Below are 17,191 nucleotides of genomic sequence, written 5' to 3' on the forward strand. Positions count from 1 at the left end.
ACCCACATTTCCTGCTCCATCATGCCATCTGCAGAAGACTCCAATAAGGCTCTGAACGACGCCACCACCGGCATCCTGCAAATTCTCGCCAAAGCTGTGGAATGGAAAGGCCCTGCCAACGGCCATTTGAGTATGGCCATGGAGATGGGACACATTACAGTGAGCATTGCTTAATTTGTCAGGCATCCTACCTCAATGCGTAGCAGTCGGAAGCATTTGAAAAACATGGATGGTTGGCGTCCGTAATATCGCCGGTGTTTCTTTTGGCGGTGATGGAGTTGATGGAGCATTGGGACCTGGTGGGCTGACAATCATTCATCAGTCCGCTGGTATGGGGAAATATCATAATGACTGACCCTCGTATCCAATGACATCCATTATATGTTAAGGCTACGAAGTACATTACAGGATCGCTCTCCTCGCCAGCCACACAGTCTCCGGACCAACTCACCACATCAATCCCGGCACATGTGCCGGCGTGTCCTACATCCGGATTGAAGTCAAAGCCGCGGCCAAAGCCTGTCCCAAAGCAAAAGCAGGTCATAGACCATAGTGTTGACAGCAATGAAGTCGAAATTATTGAGGTTGTAACCCCCACTAATACAACCAGAAAGAGCAAGCAGACGTCTGGAGGTCCTGAGGTTGTTAAGAAAGGTGTGGTCACAGTGCCAGTATTGGCCGAAACAAATATGGCAGAGACTCTAATGCCGGGTTATACCGCACCTACCCACAAGCAGCTGGAGATCGTCACAGAGTCTGAATCCAAGGTAACAGCGGATCGCAAAGGGAAGGGAAAGGAGGTGGTGCCACCGATGGATACAAGTCGCCATGGCCATGGGCGCGCCCTTCAGACCCACTCAAGTTCCACCAAGATGCTGGTCAAACGGCCTGCTAGTAGGCAGCCAGCACAGGACGCCGGTGGTGAATGGTTTGAACAGTCGGTAAGATCAATGTCCTTCCAGGACTACCCTAAGTTTGCCTCATAACTCAAATGTACAGCTAAAGGTCATCACGGGACATAAGGCAAGAAAAAGGTACAAGGTTGGCAATGATCAAGATGAGATACCGCCGGATATCGGGGGCGACATCTGCATGGGGCTGCAGGATATTAGCACTGTAAGATTGCAAGCATTCTATTTTTAATATTCTGACTTGGTGTAGCAAGCTGCAGGACCGGTGTTGGACCTACAGTGTATCGCCTGTCAGGAAAGGTGTGTTAAATCATCACAATTGATCGGTGATGATGCATTATCTAAGGTCAATTAGATGTCGGCAAGGATATGACACGAGTACTATAGTCAAAGCTTGCGCCAGATGCTCCAGGAAGACAATGAGGTGTTCACATTCAGAGCCCTCAGTGAACGTCAGACTTCCGTCAGAACCAGCTCCCACTCTCTGTCAGGATGAAGGTAATTGTGTCGACCCATGGCTGTCCATTTTCTAAGAATTCCCCATAGTTCGCCATGATATTGCCAGACATGCCTCACCGACAAGGAACAGGTCAATTGCTGAAGAGATGGAGATTGATGCATCAGGTGATGTGGTGTTAAAGGATTTGCAGGCCATGTCACTGGAGGTCAAGAAAGACTCGGTGTCCCTCCCCAAGGCCAAAGATGTGCACGACGCTATTAAGAACCTGTGTACCGAAGTGGCCGAACTCTGCACTCACAACGCTGCCTCGGTTGAAATGGTCAAAGCCATGCAAGTCCACCTTGCTGCCCAAGATGCTGAAATCCGAACTATGGAGACCCTGCACGCCAAAATCGCCATATTACAGGAGGAGGTAAAGACATTACAAGCAGAATCCCAAAGTCGCGACGCGCAGCTTAGGAGTGCTGAAGCACGGGTGACTTCACAGGGAACTAGTATGACTGTATTGATGGATGCCTATGAGTCCCTTCGCAAACGTATCATTCCCGATTTGTCCGGACCTCCCCATTTGAATCATGGCATGTTCTTTCCTCCTGCCGGCAATGTTCCTTCTGCCGGCAATGTTCCTCCCGCCGGCCTAGAGATCAGCGCTGGGCAAACATGGGCAATGGAACGTTTGTACTTCAATCTCACCCTGGGTCCTTTCACTGCCGGTCCGTTTGTTCTTCATTTTGCTCAATGTTCTGATAGAGCATCGAAATTCACTCCAGGTTGTTCCAATGCCGCTGGGCCATCCGTACTTGGTTCTCAGACCAGGCGCTCATTTGGTGAATCAGCATCTAGAATGGACCGCAACTAGTTCGGTCTGTGTAGAATTTGAATGTTTAGAATCTTACATGTGGCGATTCGCCGGAATGCCGTCAATCCAGGTAGACCTTGGCGCTTCTGAGCTTCCTACACACAGATATACCGCCGGAAAGATAATTGAATTGGTGTATGTTGAACTTGTGCACGCCGATCATAACTGCCAGTCCCCCGCATCATGTGCAAACAACTGACAATGTCATCATTGCCTCTATCTAAAATTAGCCTTCAAAACATGGATTATTACATGTCCACCTCCCTGCATCGGTGTGGTCGGGCATGTGCTTTTCATCACTGTGAACCTTTACATCACAATCATCAGGGATGCTTTATATGTTGTAATTATAAAAGAGTTCATGACTCAGAGCTCATCATGTCGTTGTCCCACATCATGAATCCTATTCCTGCTGACTGGGCTTTAGCCACAACTCACATTGCTAGTGAATATGTCTGCCGCCAGTTTTGTGCAAATATCGGCGTGTTGCCGAAGGTCCTCCCTCCGCCAGAGCTCAATGTCGTGTTGCTGATGGCTTGCTCTACTCTCACAAGGACTCTCGCCGATGCATACTGCAATCCAGGTACCAACTCTGCCATTTGTCTGGTACCAGTTCTAACTTCCATATATATCAGTTACCATCAACTTGGATATGGTCAGGTATTCGGAAGCGCTTCAAATGCAGGAAAAAGGCCTCAAACCTGGGCGGGAAGAATTCCTCCTTGCCCGATACCCGCCGGATTGTGAAATCATCCTTGAGCGTCCAGCGGTGGTGTTAGACAAATTCGGCCTCATCGTGTTATGGTACCTCCCTGGCGCAATCGATGATGCTATCCAGGTTGGTTTGCAAGTCTCACTAATGATTGCGACTAATTGTTCCAGAATAATATGTTGGTGGCGACCATGATGATGTCAAGCCTGCTCGGTAAGAGCATCGCCCGAAGCTCAGCAAACAACACATGGTGTACCCATCAGTCGAATTTTCAACCCAGTGAAAATGGCCTTACCCCAGGTTGCATTAATCTTTCCCCAGCGTGGTTTCTGCAAGGTCTTCCGGTAAGGCAACCTGGCAGAAATGCCCATGGCCTACCCTTATGTTTTGATAGGCTCCTCAGTTTCATCCCGAAGTCTCGGCGGCCCTGAAAAGTGATGACGCACCATCTTTATGTTGGGCAATTCGGAGGCTGGCGACTCTTGTTGCCGCTGCATTGAGAGTTATGCATTCAGGTCTGTATTGGTCTTCATTGACAACACAGATGGGCCTCGGGGTATGGGCAGATGCTCGTCAATTGGAGAAGATGGGAAATTGCCTGAGAGGATGGGCATCTGTGTTTACAGTCCTCACTGTCATGTGCAACTGGTATTCTCCCTTGCACCGAGATGCCCTATCCCGTGCTCAATGGTTTGACATTATGACCAGTGTCGGCGGGTACGCACCGGCACGCATGAAGATGCCTAATATCGGCATTGAAATTGCCTATAACACTGGTGTTATGGCTGGTACTTCAGGAAGAATTGTGAGGCATGGGGTGGATAGGGTGAACAGCGATCGAGTTGTCTGGATTTGGTATATGAGGGATGATGTACATCAATTTATTGATGTACCCCGAGGCGACTATTCACAGTATAAATCAGTCGTTACCAATGCCTTGTATTACACATAGGTTTGCATAGGGCCCAATATGTAGATGAGTTGCATTGCATGTCGCCGCAGCAAGGTTTCATTCCTTTCAGTGGTATACTACCGCCGGCGTGAGGAAGAGCCTCACCCGGTTGCCGATATACTCAGCCGGTGACTCAGCCATGGTGCAGCCACTGGGCCTGCCTGTAGACCCTGTCTACGAGGAATGGGCCCATTCAACTGATCAGATGCTGTCTGGGCCTGCCGCCATATCCATATACATGGCCCGGGCCTCCCTGTAATCTCATCAGCTCCGTGGGCCCGTCGACAGACAATGGGCCTGCCCGCTCACCGATATGCAGGGCATTGGCCTGCCACTGTAAACGCAGACTGTTACGCTGACCGTCGGTCGGCGTGTGCGAACTAGGATAGGTCTTCTCAGCGACAACTCGAGTGAGTCTACTGAAGCTGAGGGTGGTTCTCGGCTTGACGGAACGTCAAGGGTTCCTCCGGTGATCTCAGTAAGATGGTGCTCGTCGAGATACAGGGCTAGCGGATACGGCTAAGAAGCGGGGAGCAACTTAGAAGTGCGGTCTTATACAAGAAAGCTGAGAGGCTTAGTTGAACAAGTTCTGGGATGAACCTAGTAGATTAAAGTAAAGTCTAAGTACAATAATCTGTCTACTTATATGTGCTACATATGAGTATTCTAGCTCAGTCTGTAATCTATAGTATATCTAGGATCTATGATAACAAGACATGAGGTCAGATAAGATACATGAGGCTTAACCTCTGATCAAGCATGCAGCGCCAAGTGCGACTGCACATAGGTACATGAGGCGCTAGGAAGCGCTCCGGATCTTCATGAAGCGACATGCTGTATACATGCGCTTGATCTAGGGTGACCATGAGGCGTACAGCCTCCATGGATCAGGTACAAGGCCGTCTAGGCCAGGGGCAGGGTCATAGCGCCAGGGGCGGGGTCATAGCGGTCCAGACCGCTGTCTTTCTAAGTGCGGGCGGCGCACTGCCGCGTGGTGAGTCTAGCAGAGCGGGGGCTGGCATAGGCGGAGCTGGGGCTCCTGTAGGTGTTACGGATGCCTGTAACACAGACGGCATCAAAACCCACTCGTCCATCTGGCTTACTGTGGGCAGGCCCTTCCTACTTAACATGCGGCATGCAGGCCCCACCTTAGCTTGCAGGATACTTAACCTGGGCCCAGCCAGCTCAAGAGGTGCAGCGGCATGGGCCCGCTCCTTGGCCTCACATACCGGAATTCGGCCTATCCTGCTTATTAGACATTATGTGGGCCCCACCCGGTGCCCCAACACCGTGATCTTGGCCCAGGCATATGAGCTATGAGCTACATGGGCCCACCCAGGTTGAATATACAGGAAGCCGCCGGTGCTCCGTGACCATTGAATGGACTCGCCGATTGGATGTGTATATAGGTATGGCGACCGTGTGGGCGATACACATCTGCCGGCGACACATCTGGTTTAAATTGTTGATTATTACCAGAAATGCTTTAGCCAGTTTGGCTCGTAACATTGTTGCCGGTCTAGATTGTAATATTGTCGCTGTTTTATATTGTTGTACCTCCGCCAGTTTGGATTGTAATATTATCGCTGGTCCAGATTGTAATATTGTCGACGGTCTATATTTGTAATGTTGTCACCGGTCAAGATTGTAATATTGTCGCCGGTCAAGATTGTAATATTGTCGCTGGTCAATATTGTAATATTGTCGCCGGCTGATGTTGCAATTTGCATTTGCCCGGCCATATTCAGTGGGGCTTCTTTGTGTTTTCGCCGCTTGCAATTCATAGGTGACAGTAGGAATACATTTGCTGCTATAGCATGGGCCCACCTGTAAATACAATGTGCTTCAATCCAGACATCTGTGGGCTCACTCCAATGTTTCGAAGAATGTGACCATGGGGCCCACCCCTATTCATTGGGTACACAGCACTCACAGGCCCACACAAGGGCATCAATATACAATTATAAAGTGGGCCCATGGTGGGTTGGCCCATGTCACATGGGGAAAATGTCAAGGTGGGCTGACCAGTAAGTGTTACGGTACATTCATTCTCTTCGTTTCTCCTTTACTACCGGTCAATGGTACATGGACACGGCCCTTAACGAGCGACCAATTACTTTTCAGACTCTTACTCACATCATCGTCAAGCTAGCTTTCCGTGCTAGTAACCATCACTATGTCTAGACCTTCCCTTATCAAAGCGGGCTGTCCGCACCATGGTTACTATCTCTTATCTCTTATCTCTTATCTCTTACCAAGCGGGCTGTCCGCCTTCTATCTTGATACGCATCTACAAGCTCCGCTTGAACTCTCGCTATATAGACACATAGCGTACCACATGTAGTTCTTCACTTTAATCTACTGGGTTTTACCTGGAACAAGTCCTTTAGCAAGGTCTCCAACCTTGCTATCTAAGAACCACCATTCTAAGGAAGTCGCCGATACTTGCCTTAGCCAGAAACCTCTGACCTCTCACTCGAGAGAAGAACCACGTCTGTCTCGCCGAAACTCAGTCCACTCGGACTAAGACAGCTCGACATACCCCAGTCGTAACAAAAGATTAAAGTCCTTTTTTCAGACGCCGCCATCTGCGACGTCAGCAAGACACCACGACTTCGTTAACTCCTTTGATCGGAGCTTTGAACCTAGGCGCATTACCAACGATACCGCCGTTGAATCCAATGACGACCACCAAAGAATTTGAAATTAAGATCGGTACTCCACCCGAATTCGACGGAGACCGCGACGAATCGCACAGGTTCATGCTGAACTGTAATGCGTATTTAGATATCAACGAGAAAATCTACGACAATGACAAGAAGAAAGTAATCTTCGCACTCTCGTTTATGACCAAGGGCAATGCTGCCGCTTGGAAAGAAGACTTTATGGAGACCGCCCAGAACGCCAAGCTGAAGAATACCGCAGGAAACCTCATCGGTTACGGTAGCTGGGATGAGTTCAAGGTCTCGTTCAAAGAGGCCTTCGGAGCTATTGACCCCAAAGGAACAGCCATGGCTAAAGTGCGAGCCCTTGAGATGAAAGGAGACCTCCACACGTATATCTCCAACTACCGCCTCCTAGCCCATAAAGCAGGAATAACCGAGAACGTCACCAGAGTAGAGTTCTTCCGCGAAGGTCTTGACGTAGGACTTCGCAACAACCTCTACCATACTGGAGAAAGTCTGGATGACTTCGAAACCGTCGTCGCAACGTGTATCAACCTGGATAACGCCTTCCAGAGGTTAAGAGCCATTCAGAAACGAGAGAACCCCACGCACTACCAGCCTAGGAAGAAGAAGTACGGAGATCGTCACTTCACCCCCCGCAGAAGCGACGCCATGGAGATAGACCAACTCTCCGAATCCGAAGTAAAGAGACACCTCAAAGAAGGACGTTGCTTCAAGTGCCATCAGACGGGCCATCGTGCCAATGATATTACGTTCCACCCCAGGGAAGACAAAAAGCAGAAAATGCCTATCCGCAGAAAGGTTGAGAAAGAAGAGAGTAGTGATGACGACGAAGAGGTAAACCGACGATTCGTGGAGATGGATTTTTAAAGAAGGAGACTGCATCGATGTCAGTATCTCCTGTCCCGATACGACTTGTACAATCACTTGGAAATAAAAAAGAGCTTCGCGTCCCTGCCACCATTATTTCCACCAAGCGTAACAAAACCATCGAAACCTCTATGGTCATCGACTCCGGAGCGAGCGGGACCTTCATTAGCGAAGAATTCTGCAAGCTCCACGGAATCAGAACCCACAAACTCTCGAAACCATTCCCCGTTATAACCGCAGACGGATCTGACGCCAGAGGAGGACTCATATCTCGCTACTGCGTCCTTATCGTCAAAATTGACGGGAGAACCATGATAGGAAAATTCAACATAACCAAGCTCTCGAAGAAAGACAAAATTCTACTCGGCTTCCCATGGTTGAAAGCATTAAACCCGTCAATCAACTGGACGAATAAAGAACTGATTCTTGCGCCAAACGAACGATCACTCGAGATCGAAAGAAGAATCGACCATCTTAGGAAAAAGCGCGATCTACCGCTGCTGTTTCCCCTTCTTAATCCCACAGAAAAAGAACCGTCCCGCGAATGGAAGAATTCCAAATTGAAGAAAATCCCCATCGCGCCCGCCTATCAACGAGCCTCAATCGAAGAAGTTACCGACGAAGAACTTCCCCGCCTCGCACCGGATCAAGACGAACCGGATTACGATACCAAGGAAGATGTATGGTCGGAAAACTATGCACCTCCGGTAATCGACTCCTCCCTCTATCCGTTGAACGATGAAGACGTCTTAATCGAATACTCCCCTGACGGTTCCCAAGTTAGAATAATCTCCGACGTCTCTTTTGACACTCCTCTCACCAGAGACGGCACGTCAAAGCAGGAGCAAAACTATTCGAAAACCAGCAATAAAGCTCAGGAGTTCGCTGTCGCCGGGGAGAAAGAAAAAATGAAGAAGAGTTTCGAAGAACTCGTTCCTTCCTACCTGCACACTTACGCTGATATTTTTGCAAAAGACGGCCTTAATAAATTGCCACCGGAACGTCCTGGGATCGATCATCGAATCGATCTGAAGCCTGGATTCATGCCAAGAACGTCCAAAATCTACCCGTTATCAGGAAAGGAAAGAGAAGCGGTAAAGACGTTTATCACAGAAAACACCGCGAAAGGATTCATTATACCCTCGAAATCCCCGCAAGCCAGTGGATTTTTCTTTGTAGGAAAGAAGAGCGGAGAATTACGTCCCTGTCAGGATTATCGGTACCTTAACGATTGGACCGTACGCAACCAATATCCACTCCCGCTCCCCAAAACTCTCATCGAACGACTCTACAAAGCCAAGTACTTCACGAAGATCGACATACGGTCCGGCTATAATAACATCAGAATTCATCCTGACGATAGGTGGAAGGCCGCTTTTACTACCGAGGAAGGCCTATTTGAGCCTACCGTGATGTTCTTTGGCTTAACCAACTCTCCCGCCACTTTCCAATCTTATATGAACAACCGCTTTCAAAACGAAATCAACGAAGGATGGATCGTCATATATATGGATGACCTTCTCATTTTCTCCTCTGATTTAACGGAACACCACGAACGAACGAAAAGAGTACTAGAGATACTCCGCCGAGAACAACTGTTCGTTAAACCAGAAAAATGTACTTTTGACGCAGCAGAAGTGGAGTATCTTGGAATGGTTATTCGTCCCGGGGAAGTCGCAATGGAGCATGCTAAAGTTGATGGGATAAAGGATTGGCCTATCCCGACTTCTGTGAAAGACGTCCGCTCCTTTCTAGGATTCTGCAACTTTTACAGGGCGTTTGTATCCCACTACTCTGATATCGCCCGACCACTTATCAATCTCACTCGAAAAGATCAAATCTTCGCTTGGACGACTGACGCGCAGGCCTCGTTCGATAAACTCAAGCAGTGTTTTACGACGAAGCCAGTCCTACGAAACCCTGATCCTACCCGCCAGTTTGCCCTTGCCACAGATGCCTCCTTGGTAGCAACAGGGGCTGTACTCCTCCAGACGGATGAAAATGGCGTCTATCACCCCTGTGAATACATCTCTCAATCCTTCAACCCCGCCGAACGAAACTACGAAATCTTCGATCGCGAACTCCTTGCTATTATTCGCGCCCTCAATGAATGGCGCCACTATCTAGAAGGAAACCCCCATCCCATTCTCGTCTTCACCGATCATCTGAACCTTCTCTACTTTTCTAAAGCACAGAAACTCTCCCGGAGACAAGCATGTTGGCAGCTTGTTTTATCTAATTATGACCTTGAATTGCATCACGTTCCTGGAACGAAACTTGCAGCGCCTGACGCACTTTCTCGCCGCCCAGATCATGGCCTTGGAGAACACGACAATGAGGATCGTGTGCTCCTCCCTGACTCCATGTTTATACGACTGATTGACAACGAACTTTCCGCTGCGCTCGCACTGGAGTCCTTAGACGACCCCATTTTCTCCACGGCCAGCGACGCTCTAGATGGGCTTTGCCTACCCCCTATGAAATCAGCCCTCTCCGACTGGACAATGTCGGACGGTGTACTTTATTATAAGTCTCGCGCCTATGTACCACCGTCACACCGGACGGCCATTTTGCTCCGTCACCATGACCATCCCACTGCCGGGCATCCCGGACGCTTCAAAACTGAAGAACTCGTCAAGCGTGATTATTGGTGGCCTGCAATGGGCACTTTTATTCGCTCCTATGTCGCCGGTTGCGCTCTCTGTCAGCAGATGAAGACTGACACTCACCCCGTCTCGCCGCCCCTTGTCCCCATTCCCTCCTCCGCAACCCGCCCCTTCTCCCAGGTCTCTGTTGACCTTGTCACCGACCTTCCTCTGTCCAACGGTTTTGACTCTCTCATGGTCGTGGTAGACCATGGCCTTACGAAGGGGGTGATTATTTCCCCCTGTAACAAGAACATCTCTTCTGAGGGAGTGGCCAAATTATTCTTCAAAAACGTATTCAAACGCTTCGGACTCCATGAAAAGGTGATCTCTGATTGAGGCCCCCAATTCATTTCTAGGTTCTCTAGGGAATTAGCACGCCTCTTAGGATACCAGATCGCTGCCTCCACAGCATACCACCCCCAGACCGACGGACAAACCGAACGGCTCAACCAAGAAATAGAAACATACCTCCGAATATACTGTAGAAGTAACCCCTATGAGTGGTCAGACCATTTACCCCTCGCCGAATTTGTGCACAACCACCGAAGACATGAAGCAAGGAACGCATCGCCGTTCTTCCTCATGATGGGATACGAACCTCGCGGTATTCCCCACGTACTACCATCGTCGGATACGCCTGCCGTAGAAGAAAGGGTTCGCACCCTCCAAAAGATCAGAGAGGAAGCTATCTCTTGCCACAATATCGCCATGCAACGAATGGCAGAAAGAACGCACGGAAAGAAGTATCAACCATGGAAGATAGGAGATAAGGTCTGGCTGTCTGCAGCTAATCTCATGACCACTCTCCCATCCAGGAAACTTGCGCCCAAACGGCACGGACCATTCTCTATAACCACAGTCCTATCGCCCATCACGTTCACCCTGAAGCTTCCTGAACAGTGGAAGGTTCACCCCACGTTCCATGCTTCCGAACTATCCTCCTATCAAGAGACAGAGATCCACGGACCGAACTACGAAGAACCACCTCCAGATATGGTCAATCAATCGGAGGAATACGAAGTCGAAGCCGTCCTAAGTCATAAGGGCACGGGTAAACGAAGACGCTATCTCGTATCTTGGAAAGGATACTCTTCTGGAAGCAACGAATGGATTCCAGCGGAGAACATGGAGAACGCCGAGGACCTACTTTCCGCCTATAAGAAGAGGCATAAGTTGAACTAAATCGACCAGTCCCCACTGTTAAAACAAGCATGTCTTCTCAAACCACCTCCCCTACTGAATCCAGCGTCTCCTCTATTAGCCTCTGCGAATCCCCCTTCGCTGACAACGTTGTCAGCATTGAAGACGACGTCATCGTCGAGACCACCATCCTTTCCGTTGCCCACGCCCTCGAGATCGAAACCTATCTCAACAATCAGCCAGCAGTGCCAGCCGGAGTCGCCGCCACTTATATCCATATCATCAGAGCCACCCAACGCCTCGAGGAAGAGTTTGCCCAGATTGAGAATGACGCCCTCAGACTCTCCTGCAACCACGTCCAGAGGCGCATTCGCTCGCTTACGCTTCAGCTATTCCCTCTTGGTTTTAGCACTATCTGCAGGGAAATTATACAGACTGTTGCTGATCGAAACTCCTTCCAAGTCGGCCGCCCGTTGCCTCCTATTACTCATAACCCCCCCGCTGTTCTACCTGATCCAACTTCGATTGGAGGGAACGCTACACCGATACCTATCCCAGCGCCCAACGAGGTCTATAGAAGAAACCTCCGTGGCGGAGCCACCGTTCACGGCGTAACCAAGAAAAAATCATCCAAAGGAAAGAAGCGCGAGGTCATTGACCTCACCAAAGAACCCTCCACTATCCCGTCCTCCAGCATCGTTATCAGAACCCCCTCATTGAAACAAGTAGTCGGCACTATCGCCGACGCCAACTTCATTTGCCGACTCTGCAAGAAGCTTGGTCACAAGCACAAGAACTGCCCCCTGTACTATTGCCGCGTTTGCGGCGACACGAAACCCGGGCACTTCTCCATCTATTGCCCCTTCGCCACCACCAAAATACCATTCCCGTTGGTTTATACTGACGAAGGCTTCTACGACGTGTTAGCCGCGTGGGAAGCGGAGAAAGATAAGAAGGAAGAGGAGGATCTTGAGCGTGCCAACAGGGAGTATTTGGTACAACCAGAGGAATTAGAATTCCACAATGCCGACGCTGACCCCATCTACTACGCAAACCAGGACAACTAGCGACGTCGATGCCGGTGCCATCGACCATAACACGGGGGTAATGTTACGGTACATTCATTCTCTTCGTTTCTCCTTTACTACCGGTCAATGGTACATGGACACGGCCCTTAACGAGCGACCAATTACTTTTCAGACTCTTACTCACATCATCGTCAAGCTAGCTTTCCGTGCTAGTAACCATCACTATGTCTAGACCTTCCCTTATCAAAGCGGGCTGTCCGCACCATGGTTACTATCTCTTATCTCTTATCTCTTATCTCTTACCAAGCGGGCTGTCCGCCTTCTATCTTGATACGCATCTACAAGCTCCGCTTGAACTCTCGCTATATAGACACATAGCGTACCACATGTAGTTCTTCACTTTAATCTACTGGGTTTTACCTGGAACAAGTCCTTTAGCAAGGTCTCCAACCTTGCTATCTAAGAACCACCATTCTAAGGAAGTCGCCGATACTTGCCTTAGCCAGAAACCTCTGACCTCTCACTCGAGAGAAGAACCACGTCTGTCTCGCCGAAACTCAGTCCACTCGGACTAAGACAGCTCGACATACCCCAGTCGTAACAGTAAGTATGGAGATGTGTCACTGTATTATGTGGCTTGTTGGTGTGGGCTGTGAGAGACTTGGTTGTAGGAAGTTTCGACTTGGACTTGCGCTTGGACTTAGCACATCCGGTACCAGCCTGTGAATTGGGAACTTCAGCAGGTTGTGCGGTCTCAGTCAGAGAAGGGGGGTTGGCAGCTGGAAGGGTGGGAAGCTGATAAGTAAATTGAGGAAGGTGCTCGTCAAGGCTAGGGCTCGTGGTACTGCGCTCAGCGGAGGTTGGAGAGGTCAACAAAGAAGACAGACTAGATGTCTCCCACCCTGTCGAATTAAGATTGTCATTGTTGAAATTCCACCCGTGCATGGTGTCAGCAAGTGAGAATCCCAAAGAAGCTGGTGAGCTGAATGATGTGTTCTGCACGGTACTGCTACCAAGATATCCCGTAGCCATAAGACCGGGCTGTGAAAATCGGGCCTCAAATGGTTCAATTGAGCCGAGAGGCGCACTAGCTTGAGGCATCATAACACTGTGCAAATCCAGTGACCAGTCAGGATATTGGGACTATATCAGAAAATCGTCAGGTAACATAGTGGGAGTGACGGCGTGTAAGACTCTTACCTGAGAGTAGAATGGTCCCGTAAGCTGAAGTGATGCATCAGCGAAGCCAGCCGGTGCCAGCGCCACGGTGCCTGCCATTGATGCATCAGTTGTCATTGATGCATCAGGTCCGGTTGATGCATCAGGTGTCTGCAAAATCGTATAAAGGCCGGGGTTATCCCAGCTCATGGTATCAGTACCTCCTTCGTTCTCCTCTCTGCTTTCATCCTCTTCGCCACTTTCATCCTCTTCAAGTTCCTCACTCCTGTTGCCATCTCCGACGTTTGTGGTAGCTGGCAGCAAGGGGTCATGTTCCTTCGCAGCTGACAAGTGTGTATCAATGCGAGCCCATAATGATCATGAGGAAATGACTTACAGAATATTGATTCTGCAAATTCCTGGTACGCACCAAGGAAGGCATAGTCCTTGTCAGGGTACAGGTGGGCAAAATTGCGCCCACCAGAGGTTTCTGATGGATGGCACCTTAGTTGGAGGTAAGCACGTTAGTTATACTGCTGATTCGGTTCACTTACGATAAAGTAACTATGTCCTGATTATGCCTTGGGTCAGGTCCGGCGCACATGAAGGACACAATGAATTGAGTTTGTTTTTTGACGAGGCATGCAAAGTGCTGGCATATGATTGGCAATTTGTCAATACCTCTGTAGGACATGTGAGTATGATTAAAACCAGGTACATCGACCGAAACACTTACTTTGCGATGGCATCAGGATCACTTTCATCGTTATCATCATCTTCGTCATCCAGTATGTCACCCTTTCCCTTGCTACCTTTTATCTGCTTGTTGTACCTCTTTCTAACCTCCTTTTTAACCTCGTCCGACTCATCTTCTAAGAGCTCCTTGGACAACCTTCGACCCAATGCCATGCAGTGACCAGAAGTAGTCACATTGCCCGCTTCTTGTTTGGCCTTGACCAGGGGTTTGATCTGCTCGTCGTAGACCATGCCCATATAGATCTCTTCGACAGACTTTGCATGCGTCTTCGGTTGCAGGGCAGCATCAAAGACAGTCTGTTCCTTCTTCAAGCCGCGATTCTTTTTGGGCGAACCCGCCCGCCAATGGAACCAGGTTGCCAGTTGCTACAAGTATTTTACTTTAGTTTACGATAAAAAAAAAACATGTAGTCGATGACTTACAACTTTACGTTGCTCTTCAGCTTTAACTTCTTGTTTCGTCTGCTCAACAGTGAGCGACACATCACCAGGGATGTCGGGGAACAGAATATTGCGCTCTGGCCATGTTTTGAACCAATATTTGTGTATGCCGGGCCAGAAGCAGGAGTAGTCCTTGTCCCCGGTGCTTTGCTGCATGTACTCTGGCATTTGTTCTTGGAGCCATGTATACTGCGCTTTGGTAGTCCATGAAGCTGCTGGCATCGTTGTGCGTGAATATGAAGGATGATGGGGAAATAATTCCCATATGAAGTAGATGTCCATCCTTATATTATTCGCGAGTCAATACCGAGCGAATAAAAAAAATAGAGCTATTTTAGTGTTGACTTACCACATTGTCAAATTAGGAGAGGGTGGTATGGACGGAAACAATGGAAACAATGGTACCGGCACCGATTTGTGTTTTAGAATGACTAGTGATCAGGTAATGAGGGATGACAACACAATCTGAGTGTTGTGTACTACATACCAGGAGGTGTTAGCTGTGCCTGCACTAAGATTGATATTGGCTTCATATTGCCTCCAGTGGATCTTGAGATGAAGTTGGTAGACTGGCCATCATTGCTGAGTGCACCGTTAGCCCATTGTTATTGTCCATGCAATCATGTAGACTAACCTATGACGATGATGGGATGTGACTTGAACCAACAATAAGTGTTCGGACAGAGCGTCATGACAGTAATAAGCCTGAGTATACAATGTGGGATCAATCAACCAAAGACTCACCTAGACATCGAGTAATAAGTATACAATGTGGGATCAATCAACCAAAGACTCACCTAGACATCGAGAAATGAACATTAAGCAGTAGTTGAGTTTCGATGTGCTTATGTGCGTAGCCTACTTTAGAACATCAAGTTAGCATGTGGCAGTGTGATCAGTTTGCAGGTGTCACAGACTCTATCATAGCGCTGACTATTCTACATTTGTAAAACTCACTCACACGTACACACAGGTGAGACTCTACTGTGCTGGATCTGTTCAACTATTCTACACTCATAAAATGTTTCAAGGCTGCCAATGCTGGCAAATTTCTGTCTATTATTCTTGCTCTCATCCACCGGCCGGGCCTCAAAAAGATTCAAGGAGTGGTTCCTAACGCTGGTAAGTTTTGATCCTTTTTGTCATAACTCATCCACTGGCCAGGCCTCAAAAGATTCGAGGATTGGTTGCTAATGCTGGCACCTTTCAATCCACCGGCCGGGCCTCAAAAAGATTCGAGGATTGGTTCCTAACGCTGGTAAGTTTTAATCCTTTTTGTCGCAACTCATCCACCAGCTGGGTCTTCTTATTTGCCCTTGTACTCTACTTGATGCATTCAATCAATGTATTACTAGGTGGTATGGAAGGCATTCAACAACGTCTCCGGCTACTTCATGGGATCGTTTTGCAGGCTATGGGGACAGGAGAGGAGTTGCAGCGAGTAGATTTGATATCCCATCAAGCATCTAGCCTCATCTTAGCACTGGAGGACTTGCTCATGCATGTCATGGTCGACCCTTGCGATGCGCTGGAAGGTCATACATGCGGTGAGCTATTATACCAGACTACTTGTGATATCACTGTCTCGCAGTTATGATAATGATGCGATGTTAGTGATGCATCAATCATGTAATCTTCAATCCTGACACCGGTGATTGCAAGCACTGAAACTCTATCAAATGCTAGCCCTCGTTGGTCTAAGACGCTTCTACTGGAACCTCACGTTGGCCGCTGCCAATTTGACTCATCAACGTTAACATTTGTGTTCCAAGGTGAGTGATTTGCCATATCAATGGAAGCGCTAGGTATCGAGCTAACCCAAAATTTCCTCGCTGCCAGTCCATCCCTCCATGTGTGATCCCCTTTGGGTCGACATCACTACAACACCCTACATGGCAGAGCCAGAGGAGTATGTGACTGTGTATGAGGGCAGTGTCGAGTTTAATGAGGCCATCTATGCTATGGCGGATGAATGCCTTATTTTTTTGTATCTAGGAATATTCTACAACATGCCTGCCAAGCGCGATCTAGAACCACCTTTCTACTGCGTTACCTATGGCCACTACATTGGAGTTTTTCCATCATATCTCTGATGAGATTTCCATCTCATTTCCATTTTTATACTTAAACACCCATCTTAGGGATGATATAAAAACTGAACTCCAAGCCCCAGGCCATCGTGCTCCTACCTACTTTGCTGTTCGGTCGCTTTTTCTCGGGGAACAGAAAGTTCATCATGCCATCCGGCATAGGCTCGCAGCCAGTAGATGACACACTGTAAGTTTGATGTTGTATCGTTAGTAGCATTTGCTAACATTGCTCGGTCTATAGTCGGGACCGATTATGGGAGAATGTATTCAGTTAGAAGACAATCGGAGTAAGGAAGAGATATAAGGTTTTTTGTGAGGCTCATGGTGTGCAACCAGATTCAGTTAGATGACCATCGGAGTAAGGAAGAGATATAAGGTTTTTTGTGAGGCTCATGGCATGCAGCCAGATTCAGTTAGAAGACAATCAGAGTAAGGAAGAGATATAAGGTTTTTTGTGAGGCTCATGGCATGCAGCCATT

At 48.6% G+C, this 17,191-nt stretch overlaps 4 protein-coding genes across 4 annotated transcripts; 3 read left to right on the forward strand and 1 right to left on the reverse strand.

Moving 5' to 3' along the window:
• Positions 1 to 21: 21 nt before the first annotated feature.
• F5147DRAFT_775849 (uncharacterized protein) lies at positions 22 to 2,230 on the forward strand (the record flags this gene model as incomplete). The annotated part of the gene is made up of 7 exons (XM_041441782.1): positions 22 to 159; positions 207 to 299; positions 390 to 941; positions 1,000 to 1,116; positions 1,162 to 1,211; positions 1,267 to 1,409; positions 1,458 to 2,230. 7 exons carry the CDS (start codon positions 22 to 24, stop codon positions 2,228 to 2,230), a joined length of 1,866 nt encoding a protein of 621 aa, XP_041290622.1.
• Positions 2,231 to 2,608: 378 nt separating this feature from the next.
• Positions 2,609 to 3,894, forward strand: F5147DRAFT_775850 (uncharacterized protein; the record flags this gene model as incomplete). Its single annotated transcript, XM_041441783.1, has 4 exons — positions 2,609 to 2,813; positions 2,866 to 3,068; positions 3,113 to 3,286; positions 3,337 to 3,894. 4 exons carry the CDS (start codon positions 2,609 to 2,611, stop codon positions 3,892 to 3,894), a joined length of 1,140 nt encoding a protein of 379 aa, XP_041290623.1.
• A 9,127-nt stretch (positions 3,895 to 13,021) lies between these two features.
• F5147DRAFT_654637 (uncharacterized protein) lies at positions 13,022 to 14,844 on the reverse strand (the record flags this gene model as incomplete). The annotated part of the gene is made up of 7 exons (XM_041433890.1): positions 13,022 to 13,062; positions 13,155 to 13,410; positions 13,468 to 13,769; positions 13,823 to 13,929; positions 13,980 to 14,108; positions 14,162 to 14,547; positions 14,605 to 14,844. 7 exons carry the CDS (start codon positions 14,842 to 14,844, stop codon positions 13,022 to 13,024), a joined length of 1,461 nt encoding a protein of 486 aa, XP_041290624.1.
• Positions 14,845 to 15,660: 816 nt separating this feature from the next.
• On the forward strand, positions 15,661 to 16,715 carry F5147DRAFT_654638 (uncharacterized protein; the record flags this gene model as incomplete). Its single annotated transcript, XM_041433891.1, has 4 exons — positions 15,661 to 15,744; positions 15,797 to 15,880; positions 16,034 to 16,169; positions 16,462 to 16,715. 4 exons carry the CDS (start codon positions 15,661 to 15,663, stop codon positions 16,713 to 16,715), a joined length of 558 nt encoding a protein of 185 aa, XP_041290625.1.
• Positions 16,716 to 17,191: the final 476 nt, after the last annotated feature.

Source organism: Suillus discolor (assembly GCF_016758755.1).
Source record: "Suillus discolor strain FC423 chromosome Unknown F5147scaffold_43, whole genome shotgun sequence".
NCBI lineage: Eukaryota > Fungi > Basidiomycota > Agaricomycetes > Boletales > Suillaceae > Suillus > Suillus discolor.